Genomic DNA, 20,890 nt, shown 5'->3' with positions numbered 1-20,890 from the left:
CGGTAGATAAAATTGCTCATCTTCCCCAATCGCTAGGAAATTAATTATCAAGAGGAAGCAGATGCTATTATCACAGAAAGAGTGGTAGTCATGGGAAAAGCCCAATATCAATAAAAAGCAGAAACTAAAACGGCAAGGCAGCCTGATGCTATTTCATACGGGGGAAGATGAGAAAGCCCAAGAGTGCCTGGCCAGTGGTGTTCTATAGATCCTTGGTAATCTTGGTAGACTGGACACTTGTCCTCACTTTCTTACAGTTTAGTGGCATCACACAAATACAGGGGACAAACATGGCTCCATATATGAGTGTCTGGCCCTTTCCCCTCTCTACCCATCTTAGCAGAAAACATCAATTTTGAGCTCTGGATTGTGTAATTTGAAGAGTCACCCACGCGCAACTGTGCACATGGCTACGCTTGAGGGCAGTTAACCCGGAGTCGTTCAAAGAAAACTAGGTGGAACTTTATGCAACATCAAATAGTTTAACTTGCTCAAGCACAAGACTGTTAGCATTGCCCTGACCATGCTTCAGGATGTATACGTTGGTAAATTTAAACTGTGGGCAAGTTTTCAAATGAGTTGCAAAATAAAAAAGGAGGTAGTAATTTGATAGACAAACGGGATGTGGTTATTTTTCTACCTGCGTTGGGAGAAAAAAAAAACCTACACTATAAATATTATTCAAATGTACACCTGTCCAGTTTCTGCTCTTTATGTTATTCTGTCATGATTTGTACAAAATGTGCGAAAGCTGATTTGAGAAAGATTAAAAACAGCAATGAAAACTAGTGCAAGTAAACATAACCTCAAGAAGGCTTGGTGGTTTGGTTTTGTTTTGTTTTAGGTTTTGAAAAAATTTCAAAACAAAATATGTGGACCAGATATGAGAGATCAAAGTACTTCCCACAGAATTGTTTCCATAAAGGATCATAAGGGGTCACAGTTCAAACAGACTGATTTATATTTAAGCTTCTACCACTCCCCTTAAGCTGACTCAGTGTGACTCATTTCCAAGATAATTAAAACAAACTAGCATGACAAACTGATGATTCTCTCAATGGGTGAACAGAAAGACAAGATCACAGCCCTTCCTGCAGCCGAGTACACAACTTCCACACCCGTCCCTTATTCTACATACACCCACTGAAGATACCACATGAGTGACCATGTGAGACCAGAGGTAGAAGTTCTGCACACAGGGGCTCCTGGGTGGCTCAGACGACTGAGCATCTGACTCTTGGTTTTTGGCTCGGGTCTTGATCTCACTGTTTATGAGTTCAAGCCCCGAGTCAGGCTCCGCACTCTGCGGAGCCTGCCTGGGACTCTCTCCCTCCCTCTCTCTCTCTCTCTCTCAAAATAAATAAGTAAAACTTAAAAAAAAAAAATTAAAGAGTTCTGCACACAGAAACCCAGTATGAGAAAGGAGAGTTGAGGAGGGTTACAGAGTGAGGGAATAGTTCCTTTTATTTTATTTTTTTAATGTTTATTTATTTTGAGAGAGAGCAACCGCATGTGCACACATGGAAGGGGCAGAGAGAGAAAGAGAGAGAGAGAATCCCAAGCAGGCTCCACCCTGTCAGTGCAGAGCCTGATGCAGGGCTCAATCTCACCATACTTGGGATCATACCTGAAGCCAAAATCAAGAGCTGGACACTTAAGCTACTAGGCCACCCAGGTGCCCCTAGTCCCTTTCTTTATATGATTTCATTCAAGGCTCAGAATTTAAATGAATGCTACCCTTAAGGATGGCAACCAGAGTGAAGGTGTCTAGGACCAGACTGAAACAAAGACAGGACCTTAGGTGGTTTTGCACCCTACTAGGGAACAGAGGCCAAGGAACAGCCACTCCAAATTATATGCACCTTCCCGCTGAGTGTTCAGCTACTTCCCACGGAGGATTCTTGGCTAATGAATCGTGACTGAATCTAATCTTGCTTTTGAGTGTGAGAGGAGTAGGATCTCTTTCTGATGATTCTCAACCTCCAGAAAGATCTGATACACCACAAGTGTGCCCTTCACTTCATATGTTCTCCTGGTAAGTTTCATTACTGTGGTAAAGGGCAAGCACAGTTTTCTAGGGAATTCTTTCTCAACTTTAAACTAAGGGAGGTAATTCCTCTTTGGTTCACAGCAATGTGCTGATAAACAATGAAAACCGCAGTTGGTGTCCATGGAAGGCACATCGTGAAAAGATTAACTTTTAATCTGCCACAGTGTATGGACAGGCATCAATATCACTTTGTCTACCTGGTCTCTTGAAACTTTTCCCCACAGTGAGGATTTTTAGGAACAAGTGTTTTGAATTTTAATTTGAAAAAATTAAAAATAACTTGGGGGTAGCTATTTAAAAAAAAAAAAGACAATGTGATAATACGAGTACCTTACTGTATCTCCTTGACATCTTCCCTTAATGTGCCATACTTATTAAGTTTTCATGACTCAAATAATTAAATTGCATCAAAAGCAGCCGGCTGCTCAGAGAACTTTGCAATGAGTTTTTCGGCAATATGACTAATGATAGCTAATTTTGCCAAATTCATTTCTTGTGCAGTTATCTAAAAGCAGAGCCCAGGGGTAATTTCTCCTTTTAAAGGATGCTCCTAGTCACTTAGAATCATCAGCCCCATCGGTCACCTAGGACCTGAAGGGGAGGGTTGCAGGGCTTCATTAGGCTGCCCAAGTCTGTGGTCCCCCTTCCACTCTTCCACAAATACTGGACCCTTCGCCCATGGGCAGCCCTTAGCCTGGATGGGAGACTAGTCAGAAGTGGTAGACAGAGGCAGTTTTCACAACAGAGCAGAGGTGATGTAACTACCAGGATCATGGGGGCTTTATTCAATTTTGTATTTCGACTCTCTTCATTCCAGGCACACTGCTATGCACCCCAATAACAGACGAATAAGGCATGCTCCGTACCCTGAAAAAGCTCACAGGCCAGAGCACGAGGTGGGTGCATAAAAACACAATTAACGGTGTGTTTTGAAAAATTGCCAGTGCACCTAGGAGAGACTGAAGGGTCAGAAAAAGACTTTCTGGAGAATGTGTTACCTGACCAGAGTCTCCTAGGACTGAGAGAGGGGAGTCAGGCAAACGATGTTGAAATGCAAGTAGACTTTCCAGGAGTCAGGAAAGTAAGAGACTGCATGGCATGTGTAGGGAATTAGGAAATGTTCAGAACTGCTGGATCATGTTTGAGAACATTGGCAAGGTGCAAATCATAGCGGGGCGTCCAGAGAAAAAGTGGGGCTTCCCTCAAGGCGGTCCTTGGTTTTCCTTGCTTATAGCCCAAGATCAGATTGAGGAAAAGGTCCTGGCAGCTCTCTTTCCATCCTCTCTTCCTAGAACCCCAGCCCATCCAGTTATAGATGGCAGGATGGGAGAGAAGGCTTGGTCCTCCCACAGATGCACAACAGGGGGAGGAGTCAGAAAGTTAAGCATTAAAAAGGAGGGAAAGTGGGGAGGAAGGAAGAAAAAAAGAAAAAAAATTACATGCACGAGTCCTTCTCAGAGTATTTATTTTTATAAAAATTGCAAAGGATAATGAAAAAAATCAGCCCAACTTAATGTATTCAAGGTACAGCTGCATAAACCCACACAGAGAACGGTCTCACATTGTTACTGAGCTCCAACTGCACTTTGTTGTGCCCTGTTGAACAATATCAGGACAATCAGGTGGAGCATAATTAAATCTCCTTTCTAGAAAGCAGGAAGAGCCCTCTGTTCCAAGGAAAAGAGAAATTTAAATTTTATCTCCCCTTTTGGTGACAAGGCCAGGCTAACGGGCTAATGAAATTTGTCTTTTCTAACGAAGGAATGAAATCTTCCAGGAGAGAAACAACACAGCAGAAAGGTAGACCTGAGGTCCAGCCCAGTCCTGCTACATGGTAATTGGACATCTTGCACAAATTACCTAAACCCTCAGAGCTCTGGGTTCTGAACACCTACTTCACAGAATTGCTGGGGATTAAATGAGATGGTGTTAGAAGCTTTAAAGCTCCCATCTTTAAGAGTGCACACAATAAATGTAAGTCAATATGAGGATGATCTTCTAAGGAGTTAAAATGTGAAAGATAGGGGTGCCTGGGTGGCTACGTCGGTTAAGCGTCTGACTTCAGCTTAGGTCATGATCTCGCTGTTTGTGAGTTTGAGTTCCGCATCGGGCTCTGTGCTGACAGCTCAGAGCCTGGAGCCTGCTTTGGATCGTGTGCCTCCCTTTCTCTCTGCGCACCCCCCCCCCCCCACCCGTTTGTACTCTGTCTCTCTCCCTTTCTCTCTCTCTCAAAAATAAATAAACATTAAAAAAAAAAAGTGAAAGATAGCTTACCTTTTGGGAAAGACATCTGGTGATTTCAACCTAGTAAAAGAAGGGATTTGTTTCTCATCTTGTATTTTTAGCTGTATAGGCCGTTTTACTCCCCAGAAAATGTCCAACATTCCTTCAACAATTAGTTTGCCATCTTCTGTCTGCAGAAGAAACCAATCATCTCAAACATTGTTTTTGTGTTATTTATAGAAGGTTAATCTTTTAACTGAAAATGGAGAGATCAAGTCTATAAGCCATTTTAATAGATAAAAAGAAATTCCCTGATAGGGTTGTTTGGCTTTTCAATTTATCCTCAAAATAATTCAATTTTGGAAACATTCTTTTATTTTTGAAAACAGCTCTAACCAGTAAAGTCATAATGGTAATGATATGCCCACCAGAGGGCAGAGCATGTTAAAATGCTTTCTGAACTCGAGGATTCTTCAATGAGGTAGAAGGTTAATTCTATTCAACGTAAAATTAAAGCAGAATTGAAAACTATACTAAACTAGAAATCAGAAGAATAGCTCTTCAGAGATTTAGTGGCTATTTGCTCATTTCTGAACAGGAAATTTTTTTTTTTTTAATTTTTTTTTTTTCAACGTTTATTTATTTTTGGGACAGAGAGAGACAGAGCATGAACGGGGGAGGGGCAGAGAGAGAGGGAGACACAGAATCGGAAACAGGCTCCAGGCTCTGAGCCATCAGCCCAGAGCCTGACGCGGGGCTCGAACTCACGGACCGCGAGATCGTGACCTGGCTGAAGTCGGACGCTTAACCGACTGCGCCACCCAGGCGCCCCTGAACAGGAAATTTTTAACTCACGAAATTATTATGCAGAATGAGTTAGAAATGTATGAAAAACAGTGTAAAATGTATAACAGAAATTACATATTTGAAAAAATCAATAGCATTTGACTAATTTTTAAGTTGGAAATGTAACAAAAGAAGGAAATTCCATGCAAACACGGACTGTGAACACTTACTTATTCTGTGGGTGTAAATATTAATGCCAAAGCATAGTCGCATAGAATATATTTTCTAATCTATTTTTTGCTTGTATATGTAAAAGTCTTTCTGCTATTAAAGTAATGTTATCATTACAGAAATGATAACATAAAAAATGGTTTCAAAAAATACAGAAACCAAGAAAAAATCACATTCCAACCATCCAATAATTACTATAACATCCAATAACTACTGTTCTTATGAAAAATCAATTATCAGAAAATGTAAAGGACTTGTTATTTGAGAGTGTAATGAACACTCCAGACTCTGGAACCGGATAGACCTGTGTTTGAACCTGGGCTCTGTCACTTCCTCACTGGGTGACCTTAGACAAGATGCTGAACACTGTTAAGCCTGCTGCTTCTGAAGAATGGACATCATTATGGTCCCTAACTCATAGGACCTGATATTTAATAAGCGCTTCATAAATGTTGTTGCTTATTATTTCTTGGGCTGAATAACTAACTTCAGAGTCACTCCTGAAACAAAGTTATGCTCTTTCTCCTGCTTTTGAGTTCACATTTCAGATTACTGAGACGTCAGGATACCCATCAGTTGTTTTGAACAACCAAACATAATTTGGTCTTTGAAATGGCAGCACATGATGCGGGTCCTACTTTTAGTTACTGATGTATAGCATCCCTTCTTTGTTTAATTATACTTCAACTGATCCCCTACGTCAAAAACTCACAGAATAACTGCTCTTCTGAGATGATCGCATTCTTACTTTCAAGAAGAAACACTCCAACTGTTATCAGACAACGTTAGATTTTCTCATGTAAGGAATATCAGAATATTTCTTTTTGAGACAGAGAGGAAGAGTGCACGTGAGCCCACGAGCAGGGGAGGGGCAGAGGGAAAGAGAGAATCTTAAGCAGGCTCCATGCACAGCGCCCAGCCCGATGTGGAGCTTGATCTCACAACTGTGAGATCATGACCTGAGCTGAAATCAAGAGTCAGATGCTCAACCGACTGAGCCACCCAGGTGTCCCAGGAATACAAGAATATTTTTTTTAATTTCACAAAGCATCTCTTTATAGATGAACTAAATATGTCACCGAAGGCTTGTTTACACTGATATAATCTCATTGTCTAAATCCTTAGGCTTCTTCTCTTCTAGATCTATACCCGTATCCTTGGTAGTCTCTAAGATCCTTATAAGCCATCTCTAAACTAATAGCTTCCAACTTTATATTTCTAGCCCAAACCTTCCCCCTAAACTCCAATCATCTGACTGCCTTCCTGACATCAAACTTAAGATGCTCCTAATTAACTCTTGATCTTTCTCCCATGAATATTTTCCTCTCCAAGTCATTCTGTTCCCATCTGGGTAAATAGCAGCCTTATCCTTCCAGTTGCTCAGGCCAGGAATTTTAGAGTCACCTTTAATCTTTCTTTTGTACTCAACATCTGATGCAGTAGCAAATCCTATGAGCTCCACCTTGAAAATATATCCCTAACGTGACTACTATACTCACTGTATCCACTACCATGGTTCTGGTCCATGCCATTTCATTGTTTGCCTGGATTACTGCAGGAGTTTTCTTTCTCATTCTTCTCTTGGCCTTTCATATATTCCCCATAGCTAGAGAGATTCTTGTAAAGTGAATCCTTTCAGATAATGTCACTGTTCTGCCCCAAACTCCCCAGTGGCTTTCCATCTCATTCCAAGTACACGCTCCGGTCTTCACAATGATCTAAAGACCCAGATGCTCTGGTGCTTTCCTCCGCAGTTATCTCTCTAGCTGCATCGTCTACTAATTCCCCATTCCCACAAGCTTTCTGCTCCACTGACTTCCCTGCTGTACTTCAACGACACTAGCTCAGCTCCGGCGCCTTGTTGGGGCTGCTGTCTCTGCCCGAATGTGCGTCCCAGAGGCTTCTGCAAGGTTTGCTTCTTCACATCTTTCAGAGTCTCTGGTCAAACGCTCCTCTTCCCCTTCCCCACTTAGATCCCTGAGCTCTCGTCCCTGCTTTGCTGTTGTCCCTGGCCCTTATTACCATTTGATATACTACATATTTCGTTTCTTGTCGGTGTGCTCTAGAGTAAGAAGCATCGAGGCAGGATATTATGTCCCATTTCTTCATTGCTTTATCTGCAGCTTTTACAACAGTGTCTGGCACATGGTAGGCAATCAATATTTGCTTAATTAACCCGAGATTAAGAAAGCTACATGTCGTCCTCCATATTGCCCCCTTTAATGGTGTCTATTATTGAAATTCAGTCAGAATGCTTTGAGAATTCTGGACTCTCACTTTATTGACCAGTGAGGAAAGCTGGAAAGGTTAAGCAATCTGACAGTCTCACTGTGGACTTTACTTCACGTAATTTTTAAAAAAAATTAAATGACTTTTGTATGGTAAATTGAACACTGATTTGCAGAATTGGGAAGAACATGCCTCACATTATATGTTCATAACATCAAAATTCGAACATTTTCCTCAAGGAAACAAACTTCTTCACATCGTGAACTTTGTAGAAACTTGAACTAAAATATAAATAGTCATTTTTTTAAAGTTTGGATTTTTTCTTAAATTATCTTCACAATGATATAGATTAGAGATCTAAGATATAGGATGATATTGAAATAATTTAAAAATAGGCCCATTTCTTTGTAAAGAGATTAGTTATTTCCTTTTTCTATTACGTATGGGAAGGTAACTGAAATATTCAATCAAACTAAATCATTTAACTTCACTAGTAAGGGCCAGAGTGGCTAGTAAGTTTCTCTGTGTTCAACTGCAATTTTAAGCCAAATCACAGTGGCCTAAACTCAATGTTGTACCATCAAATGTGAAGATTTTAATAGGAGGTACAAAGTTCCAATGTTCCTTACGGCCAGGAAGATACTGTAGTGATGTGAAGCGAGTCCCATTAGAATGCAAGGCTAAGTGGAGAGATCTGTGGAGAACGAAGCATTCAAAGAAGGAGAAGAAAAGGAAGAAAGGAAAAGTCTAAGGCCAGTTTGCACTCCTAAAAATACTTTCTAGATTCAGGACTTTTCTGAAGTGTTTCTTTCACATTTTAAAATTTGTTATTATACCATAGTACACAGTCATTGGAATCTGATTCATCTTAACAACCAAATCAAACCATGTTACAGCCTGTGTCGTATTTATTCGAGCATTCCCCCATGGGTATGGACTGAAGATACTCTCTCCATTACAAATGATGTCACCACGGGATAACACCACCTTCTCTATCTGTTCTGGTACATTTGCAAGAAAGTATTATAATAGCTTTCTAGTGGAACAGCTGTTCAAAATCTATTCATACACTGTTTTAAAACTAGAAAGTAAACAGGTCATTAAAATGATTTTTAAATGCTTTTCCTGTCCCCAAAGCTGCTTAAAAGGTCACATGTCCCAGGACTGGGATTTGGTGATAGAGTCTAAATACGAAAGTCATGATCCAGTCAAAGATTCACCTGTTTTTCCAGACCACTTGTGCTGCTAGATTATAGACTCCAACCCATCCTGATTCCTTTATATAACCTCTATGGAATTTCTTTCTGTGAATTAAACCGTATTTTACATTAGTTTCATGGGCTTACCTGTCCACATAAAATATGCAGGTTTTTCTGGTTCTCGTAAAAAATGTTATAGGTCTTCAATAAAGAGTTGAGTTGTTCCCTAAAAAAAGTTACATTTGGTTATACTCATGCCCTTGGACAGTAAAAGGCAATAATATTCATTCAGCTCGCATAGGTATGAGATAGAAATGGCTCAATGGAATCCTTACTGTTCTGTGGTTTTACCTTAATGCAGGTCACTGAAAATGGAAGTCTTCTTGGGACATCGACAAATGCTGGAGGGGCTTATTCACAAATAAATCACCAAAGGAGGGAAAATGAGGGGAAAGTGGTGAGAAGACTGTTGGTTGACAGGAGACAGCCATAAAATAGAGATTTGGCTTCACATTTCTTTTTGGTTTTGCAACATTTAAGCAGCCTACATTAAGCACCTAGTATGTGCCTGACATTGTGTTTCCCACCAGCGGTATAGTCACAGTTCAGGAATGGTCACTGCTCCCGAGTTACTTTTCCTGTGAGGCAGCTGGGCTCGTGGGAATACTGGTTCCTGACACTCTTCTCTCCTCTCCCCTGCTACCACAGCCTAAGATCCTTACCCTACCTAACCTACTGGTCCAAGCCATCCTCTCATCCCTGGATTACTGCAACAGTCTCCTAAAAGCCTCCCTGATTCTGTAGTCTGTTGTAACAGTAGGTATTATTTTGGTGCAAACATGATCATCTCTCCTTGGCTCAAAACTCTCCAGTATCTTTTACAAAATGTTTTTAAGATTATTTATTTATTTTGAGAGACAGTGAGAGCTGGGGATGGACAGAGAGAGAGAGAGAGAGAGAGAGAGAGAATCCCAAGCAGGCTCCTCACTGTCAGCACAGAGCCTGATGTGGGACTTGAACTCACAAACTGTGAGATCATGACCTGAGTTGAAATCAAGAGCTGGACGTTCAACCGACTGAGTCACCCAGGTGCCCCTCTCCAATTATCTTTTCATTATTCAGAGTAAAAGCCAATAGCCTTCTGATGACCTAAAAGGCCAGATGTGATTTGGTCTTCTGTTTCCCTTTGATCCATTTCCAACTATTCTTTCCTTCACTCACTACACCCTCTAGCCACTGGACTCTAATATTTCTTGAATATGTCAGACACATTCTCACCTCAGGACCTTTGCACTTGCTCGTCCCCCTGTCTAGAATGAGCTCCCCTCCCCTCCCCCCACTGTCACACTGTTAGCACATTTTCTTTAACGTTTTACTCAGAAGTCCTTTTTACAAGGAGTGCTTCCTGACCACTTGATCTAAAGGTTTGCCTTCTCTCAACATTCTTATCCTGCTTTCTTATCTCTGCTCCTTAGTCACCATCTAACCTTACACGTATTTTACTTATGTGTCTTATATTTGGTCTCTCTCACCGGACTGCAGCTCCACGAGAATAGGTGTGTTTGTATATTTTGTTTGCACTATGTTCCATGTGCCTGGAAGAGTGTTTGGCACATAGTAAGAACTCTATGAACACTGGTTGAATGAAATGATCAGAGAAATTCTTATTCCTAAAAATGGAAACATGCCAAATAAAGGGGGAAAAACATCTTTACATAAATAGTTTTATGGGGATGGGGTGGGAAATCTCATATTAAATTTCCAAATATATCATTTGTTAAAATTCCTTTGATCTTCAATATCTGTTTCCCTCCCATAAGAATATTAGCTCCATGAGGGCAGCAATGTTGGTCTATTTTATTCACTACTGTCTTCCCAGTGCTAGAACAGAGACTTGATCAGAGTAGGCTCTTATTCAATAAAGATTTATTAAATGCTGAATGACAGAATTCATGTATATTGATTTTTATGCTTGATATCATGTAGACATGCTCTTTCCATCTGACTTTGCAATTTTGTTTTATTAAAAAAATTTTTTTAATGTTTATTTATTTTGCGAGAGACAGAGTGTGAGCAGGGGAGGGGCAGACAGAGAGGGAGACACAGAATCTGAAGCAGGCTCCAGGCTCTGACAGCCCCCAACGGGGGGCTCGAACTCACAAACAGGGAGATCACGACCTGAGCCAAAGTTGGACACTCAACCAACTGAGCCACCTAGGCACCCCTCACTTTGTAACTTTAATACACAGATTTTCAAGGTTCAATACACTTCAGTTGACACGTTAAAAAAAAAAAGTTCTACAGAATTCCTCCATGCTATGGTTCCATTTCCAACTGAGTTACTTTAGAATTTCAATGTTAATGAATATTTCTGTTCTAAATATCATTGCACACACAAGGGGTTCGTTCCCTTGGAGTCATTACTGTGGGATATCTTTTAAAAATTATTGTACTGGTGAGGAGCATGAACACTTTTTATAGCTCTCATTATTGAGTGCTAGGGCAGCATATAGAAATTTCTGGTTCACTTGAGATGCAACTCCTGATATGCTGAGCTGTGAGGGTTGTTATTAAGGCAAATGAATTTTTATATCATCTTATTCCCTCAGCTTCTGTTTCTGATAAAATTGCATAATAGGATATGGTACAAATATCCTTCATAGTATTTACCTAAGAATCATGTATAATTAGAAAGATATTCTCAGGGAACAAGCCACTTGGAAAATGTTTCTGTACCTGAACAGAACCTGACTAAATCTTCCTCTACAGAAATAAGTCTCCAGATGACCCAGGGAGTCAGCAAACTTCGGTCCTAGCTTATCTGTTTTTATAAATAAAGTTTTATTATAATGTAGTCACGCTGATTTGCTTGCTTCTTGTCTGTGGCTGCATTCCTGCTATAAATGCAGAGTTGAATAGTTGTGACAGAAACCATATGACCCACAAAGCCTAAAATATTTATTATCTGGCCCTTTACAGAGAGGGTCAGCCAACCTCCACCCCTCCCCAAGTATAACATAGGCTGTTGCTGAACACCACAGAAGTCATCCATATTTTTTTTACCATAGGCAGGATCATTCTGACCGAATATTAATGGGACTTTGAAGGATTCTGGGATAAAGTGAAGAATTAGACAAAAAAAAAACAACAACAAAATGAACACAAAACCTCACAAGTTATGTAAACAACTATAGCAAAAGTGAATACATTGCAAATATTAAAGCACCATTACATTTGATTTGTATATCCCTTCCCAGAGGAACTTTTGAAGATGATTCTTTTGCTCATCTGATGGAACAGTGGGTTTAATAGAACGCTGGTAGTAATGAAACCCAGCCTGCAACATTGTGATCTTACGCGTTGGCACTGAAGGCACAAGGGCTTAAGAAGTTATTGTCAAGTCGATCACCTGTATCTGCAGACTGATTCAAACTGTGTCTTCCAACAGTGAACGGTCATTCTCTCATACAGTCATATAGTCACCGTGTGAGCTCCATCGAGAGGTTTCATTCGTATTCTGAGGATGGGTAAGAGCTTCAAGGATAGCTGCTTCCTACAGTGAACTTCGGAAGGGAGGGATGAAACATGAAGCGTGTGAGGAGCTTACCAGGCAAAAATACCTTTCACAAGGACATGTAGCTATTTCCACAGTTTTTGTGGAGGAAGCTCAGAGTGCCGGGATTCTAAGGGTAGAACATGTAAATGGGGAGTGGTGAGCATTGAATAGCTGAAGAACCAGGCAGGAACCTCGTGAGCCATTTTAAGAAGCTTAACATTCACCCTGCCAGCAGGGGGCAGCTACGGAAGGTTCTAGGCAAAAGAAAGACATGATGATAAGGGCCACTAGGGAACTTACAGAAGACAGATTTCAGGACAAGATGGAAACAGAAAGATGTTTGGGACTATTGGCAAACAGTACTGGGGTAGAGGTGCATGAGCAAGGCTGTGTTCTATGGAAATGGGGTCAAGTGTCTCGCATGTACAGAAGGGTCTGAAGTCTAGATGGGACCTATACATGATTTAGGACATCTAATCACTAAAGCGCTATCTAGGCAGTCCCCAGTCAGGAAAGGGGACAGGGATTTAATACACTCTGTGCCTTGTCAATGGTAATTATAATAGATTTTTCTGGGTCCATTTACATGTCATATATGGACCTTCCTTCCCCCATCAAAAAAGGAAACAGGCATCTGTGTACCTTTTCCTCTCAGCTGCCAAAAAAGCTCCCCACCCAGCCTAGATCAGACCACTTAGCAACTATTCAGCTGCCCTAACAAAGCTATAAAATGGGTGGCAAGAAATAGATTCCACATGCAATCTTCTCAGTTTACAATTCTGTGATATTTAGAAGTCACAGAGAGACCCAAGAAACAAACATCGAATAGCCTATACAGTTTATGTTTGATACCTAAAACAATGACTTTCTGAGAGCTTGGTTTTTTGGAACATAGAAATACCGCATCATAATATATAACAAGCTGTGAGTGTTGTTTTTTTTTTAATTTTTTTTAACGTTTATTTATTTTTTTGAGACAGAGAGAGACAGAGCATGAATGGGGGAGGGTCAGAGAGAGGGAGACACAGAATCTGAAACAGGCTTCAGGCTCTGAGCTGTCAGCACAGAGCCCGACGCGGGGCTCGAACTCACGGACCACGAGATCATGACCTGAGCTGAAGTCGGCTGCTTAACCGACTGAGCCACCCAGGCGCCCCAAGGTGTGTGTTTTTTTTTAAACCATACAGTAAATAATATGGATTGGTGTTTTTACAAAACTGAGGAATGGCAAACTTCCGTATAAACTGGACTTCCAACCTACATGAAGACATAGGATCATAAGCTTCCCAAGACAGAAGCTGGCACCGTGTGCTGGCTGGGCAGAAATCACATCTTGATAGTTGCTGGTGGACACCCAGAATTATTCACTGCAGCTCGTGAAGAGTGCCAGGCAGGAGAGACTTGATACAGGGGTGACAGGTGCAGGGGAACAATGCATAGGAGGGCCCCAGGCTCCTGTTCCTTTAAGGCTCCCAGGTTGGTTTTATGAGCAATAGTGGATCCAGAATTCACTGTAAAATGCTTAGGTGAACTTTGTACCTTGTGGCCCGAACTGCAGCTGCTCAGCAGATGGGAATTACCCACATAGTGACGTCTGCCATGAATAATGGACTTTGCAAGAAATGAGCTCCTCAATCTTATCATGCTACTGAGCTGGCCGGAAGAAACCATTTTTATTTGATCTTATAAAAGTGTAATATTCTTGGACGTGGGACAGCATGACGGATGGAACGGAGTTACGCCCTGCATCCATAGACAGAATGGATGTCAAATATTAGTGGCAATAGAATTCTCTCTCTAGTTTCAGTAATGATTTGCAATGTAATTAAGAGGATATTCGATCCCTTTCCTGGCAACCAAAAACCCTGGCCCCCTCTTTGCTAAGTGATTCTGACTATTTGGACCCGATAAAGGCAAATGAGAAACACTGTTGTACAATGTAACCCAACACAAACTTCAGATGCTACACATGACACAAACTAAACCGGAGAAAAATACAACCCAACTCAGCCACCAAAGGCATATTTGGCCACGGCTGAGCTTCCTGACTTTGTGTTACTTCTGCCTCCTGGAGACTTGTTGAAAAGTGTCCAGGCTCCAAATACCCGACCCTGAAATGCATTGTGACAGCAGTATTAGAAACAACATCCTGCTGTGCATATTTCCATGTTTAAGGACAGGAGCCTAAATCATTTGAAAGAATATCTTCAAAGAGTTGAAAAATTTAGGCAGAATAAAAATGCTAACTTACTGCCTTACATATTTAGTTTTCCCCATAACACACATGGATTTTGTTCATAATATTAAATTCTAGCAATGAGATCAACAATTTCATGTTAGGTTACAAAACAATTTAAAACTTAATATGTTTTTAATAAAATAGTTATGAATTAAGCATGGAAAGGTAACAAATTGACCATTTTTCTGGGAAAAAAGATTGTGACTTATTTTATGGGTCATAGTTCTGTATAGTTTCCAAACTTCATATAATTAGTGCATAATGCATTTATAATGTTGTCATAATTTTACTTCCAACAAAAATATAAAATAGGGGCACCTGAGTGACTCAGTTTGTTAAGCGTCCAACTTCGGCTCAGGTTATGATCTCGGGGGTTGTGAGTTCAAGCCTCGTGTCGGGCTCTGTGCCGACAGCTCAGAGCTTGGATCCTGCTTCAGATTCTGTTTCCCTCTCTCTCTCTCTGCCCCTCCCCCTGCTTGTACTCTGTCTGTCTCTCTCTCAAAAAATAAATAAACATTAAAAAAAATTAATATATAATATAATATAATATAATATAATATAATATAATATAAACTCCTGTATGTTTTTGGAAAGGTGGAACCAGGAAATAGGAGGACAACAGAAAAGAATAAATGGAGACTTATCATTAAGCCCTATGCCAAGACAACCCATCATTCCATGTTACTGATGTCTGCATGATGTCTGCAAGCAGAAGCAGAATTCTCTTAACCCGCTTTATCCTTCATTACTGTCAGCTTGAATCCTGGAATTCAAATCGCAAACTTCTGCAACTGTTCTATAAGCGGCTACAGCTCTGGGTCTTTTTTTTGCCTTTAGCCTCAGCTCCTGGCTCAATGAAGAAAGAAGACTACCTTTCCACCTTTGCATAGAGACCTTCCTCAGCTGGCAAAGTAGGTTATTCACATTTCCATTGCAAATGAAGGGATTGGATTCCACAGTTTGAAAAGAGAGAAGTTGGGAAGAGGAAGGAGGGCTGTTTTGATTTGACTGCAGGAAAAATGCAAACCCTAACTGATCAGGGACCTCTGAATTTGTCTGCCTCTCCTGGCTTCCTTTGAGGAGGCTGCTCTTTTTGAAAAGGAAGGGCTCCTAACATTTTTAGTAATTCTGCTAAAATATCAGTAATCGTTGCTGGCGGTCAGGATGATGGTGCCCCTGACTTGTTTGCTTTGTTCTCCCAAACAGTTCTATCCTAAGACCTAACTCCCTCTTCAGTGCTGACAACCCACAATAAAAAGGGCCTGGGAGTTTCGTGAGCTCCACTAGTAATCTAATCAATACGATAGTACAGCCAGACCTGCCTCTCCTCCACCACACTCCCCCTCACTGCTTTTGGCCATATTGTGACTTTTGTATTTTCTGGGCATTCATCTTTTCTTGATAACGCCTGTAAAAAATGGCCCTGGAGCCATTAGTGGATAGACGTGTCAGTTTCTCTCGGGTCCTCAACCCCTAGAACTCAGCTAAGGGAAAAGGGTTAAAGATTAAGGAGTAATTTCATAGTATTAAAAAGAAACTGGAAGTGATGGCTAGTTGGTAGATAACAAAACAAAGAAAAATGCCCAAAGTGTTTTCTTGAGGATGAAAACTCTACCCTTGAAGACAGGGGCTTTAGCTACTCAGAACAATGCCACTGGGCGTTGATAAGACATAAAAGAGGGGATAAGAAGGGAGAGGCAAAGGACTGTGCCATTTGTTCAAATACCGGTGCTTCTGAAGGAAACAAGAATGTGCTCCAGATCTGATAGCGGATTTTTGAGAGAATCCTTTCATAAGGGTAAATCTCAGTGTTTGATATATTAACACACTGGCGTGTTTTCCAACAGCCTCAGACGAGGGAAGATACTTATCTATTCCCTTTTCCTCTATGGTTTGGCTTCCAAAGATTTTTATGAAAAAGATTTAAAAAAAAAATTCACAACCTACTATATTCTAGCTGGCAGCTGCGAGGAGCTGCCTCCGTGTCAGATCTTGTTCTCTGCTGTCACTTGCAGCAGCTGAACCCTTATGGGCAGCCCGAGCAGTTGTGGACAGGGAGGAAAGAATGAGGGAAGTCTGTGCTCTGTCTTCTTTGGCCGGAAACACAGAGAAATATGGCCTCTGGTTCACAGCCCTAACACTACTCACAAATCAGGACTGATGCTTCTATTTCTATTCCAAACCGAAGTAAGGACTTGAAACCACCTCCACTTTGATGAAATAGTCCGTTTTCTTGTTCTGGCCGAGTGTTTTGTCTTTTTAAAAAAATGTTTATTTATTATAAATATTTTCATAAATATTAATAAATGTATTTGTTAAATATTATATTTAATAAATATAATTAATAAAAATAAATATTTATTATTTATTTTCAGAGACAGAGTGAAGAGGAGGGGCAGAGAGAGAGAATCTCAAGCAGGCTCTGCACTGTCAGCACAGAGCCTGACGTTGGGCTCAATCCCACGAACCTCGAGATCATGACTTGAGCCAAAAATCAAGAGTCAGATGCTCCTCCGACTGAGCTACCCAGGTGCCCCTTGCTGTAGCTGAGTGTTTGGAGAGAACAGGTACTGATTTGTGTATAGTGGTAGTGCTTCGAACCAGAGACTGTATTTACCTGTTTCCTTGCTTTCTCAGTTCCTGAGCCTGCCACATTCCTCAGTTCTGTCCCCCTTTCCATCTCAAAGCCAGCAATGACCATGGAGTCATTCTCACCAGCCCCACTCTGACACAGGCTCCCCTCACAGAGCCCCCTTCCTGTCTCATCTCTAAAGACCCTGGGGATCACACTGGGCCCATCTGAATAATCTCTCTATTTTAGGGTCAGCAGATTGGCAGCCTGAATTCCCTTTTGCCATGCAACTGTAAAATATTCACAGGTTCAGGGGAGTAGAATGTAGCCATCTCTGGGAGGCCATTAATATGCCTATCACAGGATTTAAGAGTGGCTCCTCTCATATCACCTGAACACATAGGAGGCATCTTGTTAGAAATTAAAATCTGTATTTTAACCAAGATACCCAGGAAATCTGCATATACATTAAACTCAAGAGGAGTGCTGATGTAATCAGTTTGCCCTTAGATATGAAACAGTATTTAAGGGTAGCACATGTCAAAACACTGAGCTCCTAATTTAGTTCTCTGAAGTTTAGTGCCCATAGGAATGCATCATCAGCAAAAATTTGAGGGATTACTATATAACAGATGATGTAATAGATGCTAGCGATACGGCAAAGTATACAGTGAATGAGACCCCCTGCACTGATGGGACTTACATTCTGAGGGGGAGGAAGACAGAGGAAAACAAAAGAGCAAAATACACTAATTTTGGGGGCGTCTGGGTGGCTTAGTCGGTTGAGCGTCCAGCTCCGGCTCAGGTCGTGATCTCGTGGTCTGCTTCGCGCTCTGTGCCGACAGCTCAGAGCCTGGAGCCTGTTTTGGATTCTGTGTCTCCCTCTCTCTCTCTGACCCTCCCCCATTCATGCTCTGTCTCTCTCTGTCTCAAAAAAAATAAATAAATGTTAAAAAAATTTTTTTAAAGAAATACACTAATTTTACATAGGGATAAATGCTCTGAGAACAATAAAACAGGATCATGTTGACGGAGTGCATAGTGGAGGACGTGTCAGCAAGGGTGATCAGGAGGCCTGCCATATTAAGCTGAAATCTCAATAATGGGAAAGAGCCAACCATGTGAAGAGTCAAGGAGACTGTCCCAAGCAAGAGATGCAATGCCCTGTATACAAGACTAAGCTTGGCATGTTTGAAGGAGAGAAAGAAGGGAAGAGTGGTTTCAGATGAGGTCATAAAGGTCCTCCCGGCCAGATCTCTAGGGACAGGGAATGGAAGCAGGAAGCTGTTGCAATTGTCCAGGCAAGAAATAATGGTGGCTTGGACTAGGTGGTGAGAATTGTTTGGATTCTGGAAGTGGAGCCAATTAGATTTGCTGTGGGGCTGGGTATAGAGATGAGGGAATGGCACAGTTGGGTTGGTATGTAGCTTATATTGGGATCTTATTCTCCTATGAGTTAAACTTTCATTTCATTTTTTTTTCTAATCCAAGCCTTATACATTTTTGTAAGCCAGTTGAAAAGTAAACACAAGTGTGCCACACAACTCTGGTCATTACTGGAGCACACACAGGCTGGCTGTAAAATAACACCCTTTGTGTATGAACAGCTGGAGGCTTGTGTGCTTGTTGAGGATGACGACCTTGGCTTCACAGTCTGATGCCCCTTGTTCCCTAGGGATGAGGAAATGATCTATCTACTCTGTTAATTCATTAACAGCCTCTTGGACCATTAGGATTGTTACCAGAGTGCCTGAAACACAGCAGGTGGCCAGTGATCCTCGGGGCCACGCACATGAGCATGAGCTGAAGACAGGAGCTCTCCTGACACACAGGCTCTTACCTGGCTCTTCTGTGACGCTGCCATGACTTTGACCACTGATTCTCCTTACGTTTAAAACAATACAGGGGCACCTGGGTGGCTCAGTCGGTTAAGGGTCCGGCTTTGGCCCAGGTCATGATCTCATGGTTCATGAGTTCGAGCCCCGCATCGGTCTCTGTGCTGACAGCTCAGAGCCTGGAGTCTGTTTCGGATTCTGTGTCTCCCTCTCTGTCTGCCCCTCACCTGCTCACACTCTGTGTCTGTCTCTCTCTCTCTCTCAAAAATAAAGAAAACATTTTAAAAAATTAAATAAAAATTTATATTAAGGGACCTCCTTGTTTTTCTTCTGGGTGTCCTCCATATACTCCACACTCTATACAGAGCACAGAGAACATACCATAGCATTTGCTGTGCTTAACATCTTTAAACGTCTTCCCATTGTTCTTGGGATAAAAACTACAAATCTTTATCACAGCAGGGGAGGTCCTGCTCCGTCTCTTTAGCCTACTTTGAAGAGATGCATTTCCCTGTGTCTTGTACCTCACCCACACTGGGTCCCCTTCACTTGCTGGAACCCTGAGCTCTCTCTGGCCATAACGACTTCAGGCAGACTCCCTATGTCAGGAATGCTCTCCTGCTCACTTCCTTAAACTCGTTAGCTTCCTCCTTGGTCAGATATCGGGAGCCCCACCCCACCACCCCCGCCACTGTTTAGGCTAGTTCCTTATTCTCTAAAGGATCCCTTTCCTTCTGAACATCTGCGTCAGTTTGTTATCAATCAGGCCTTTAGACCTGTAGTTCTCAAAGTGTGATTCCCAGGCCAGTAACATGGGCACCACCCGGGAACTTCAACATGGGAATGCTCACGCCAACCCAGACCCACTGAGTCACAAGCTGGGAGTGGGTCCCTCAATCTTTAGTGTAGCAAGCCCTCCAGGTCATTCTAGCGAAGGCTCAAATCGGAGATCCGTAGCTCCAAGCAGCTCTTGTCTTTTTTTGCTCAAAATTCCATACCTCAGTTTCTAGCACAACTTCTGGCTTGTGGTGTGTTCCCAATAATTATTTGTTGAGGGAATAAAATATAGAAAATTAAACCCTGACCTATTTTTAGAGGGAAAAATAAAACCTTTTACCAGTGCCACCACTTAACATATCCAGAAATTCAAGTAAATTCCATAAGTTAATATATTTCTAGTCTTTGAATTTTGATTTTATCAGATGCCTATTGAAATATTTTCAGTGTATCTTGGACAGATGGATGATCCTACTGTTTTCTAACTGACCAAAGTGATAAAACAGGTAAACGTGGAATAAGTAAATTGGGTTGGGAATAACAGTCACATTGATATGCTTCGTGATTGTCAATGCTCATTGAAAAATATCTGATATAAGGAAAGCTTTAAAAAATGAACTTTTTCACATATCTGGGGGGACATTATTCACCTTTTTTTTGACATAGTAACTAATGAAGTTAGTATATCCAATTTTTCATTATGAACATTTCTGTTATTTTCATTAGGTTATCAAACCTCATAGTGGAAATGTTGAAATAAATTTTTAAAAACGATCTCCATGTAGAAAAAATTTCTCATTTTTAAAGGAGATGGTCCCAACCATGTCTTGAACTTTTTGTCCCTGACTTATTTTATTAAAAAAAAATGTTTATTTATTTTTGAGAGAGAGAGAGCATGAGCAGGGGAGGGGCAGAGAGAGAGGGAGACACAGAATCCGAAGCAGGCTTCAGGCTCTGAGCTGTCAGCACAGAGCCCCATGTGGGGCTCAAACTCAGAGACTGTGATATCATGACCTGAGCCGAAGTTGGACGCTCAATCGACTGAGCCACCCAGACGTCCCCCTGACCTATTTTAAAATCCTGGTTCCTTAAAAAAAAATGTCAGAGAGGGCTCTCTTATCCTTTATTAAAGATAAGAGTTAAGAGTTAAGTGGCTGACCTTGGCTCAGGTCATAATCTCATAGTTTGTGAGT

At 41.3% G+C, this 20,890-nt stretch overlaps 1 protein-coding gene across 2 annotated transcripts in view; it reads right to left on the bottom strand.

Moving 5' to 3' along the window:
* RASSF6 (Ras association domain family member 6) overlaps positions 1–20,890 on the bottom strand; it is a 49,218-nt gene that overhangs the window by 13,979 nt on the left and 14,349 nt on the right. For both annotated transcript variants that reach the window (XM_047857268.1, XM_047857269.1), the window contains 2 exons: positions 8,866–8,944; positions 4,325–4,464 (listed from right to left, as the gene is read on the bottom strand). In XM_047857268.1, coding sequence (XP_047713224.1) covers positions 4,325–4,464; positions 8,866–8,944 — 219 coding nt within the window. The remainder of the gene's footprint in view (positions 1–4,324; positions 4,465–8,865; positions 8,945–20,890) is intronic.

Source organism: Prionailurus viverrinus, chromosome B1 (genome assembly GCF_022837055.1).
Source record: "Prionailurus viverrinus isolate Anna chromosome B1, UM_Priviv_1.0, whole genome shotgun sequence".
Classification (NCBI taxonomy): Eukaryota; Metazoa; Chordata; class Mammalia; order Carnivora; family Felidae; genus Prionailurus; species Prionailurus viverrinus.
This window is presented reverse-complemented; position numbering and strand designations above follow the sequence as displayed.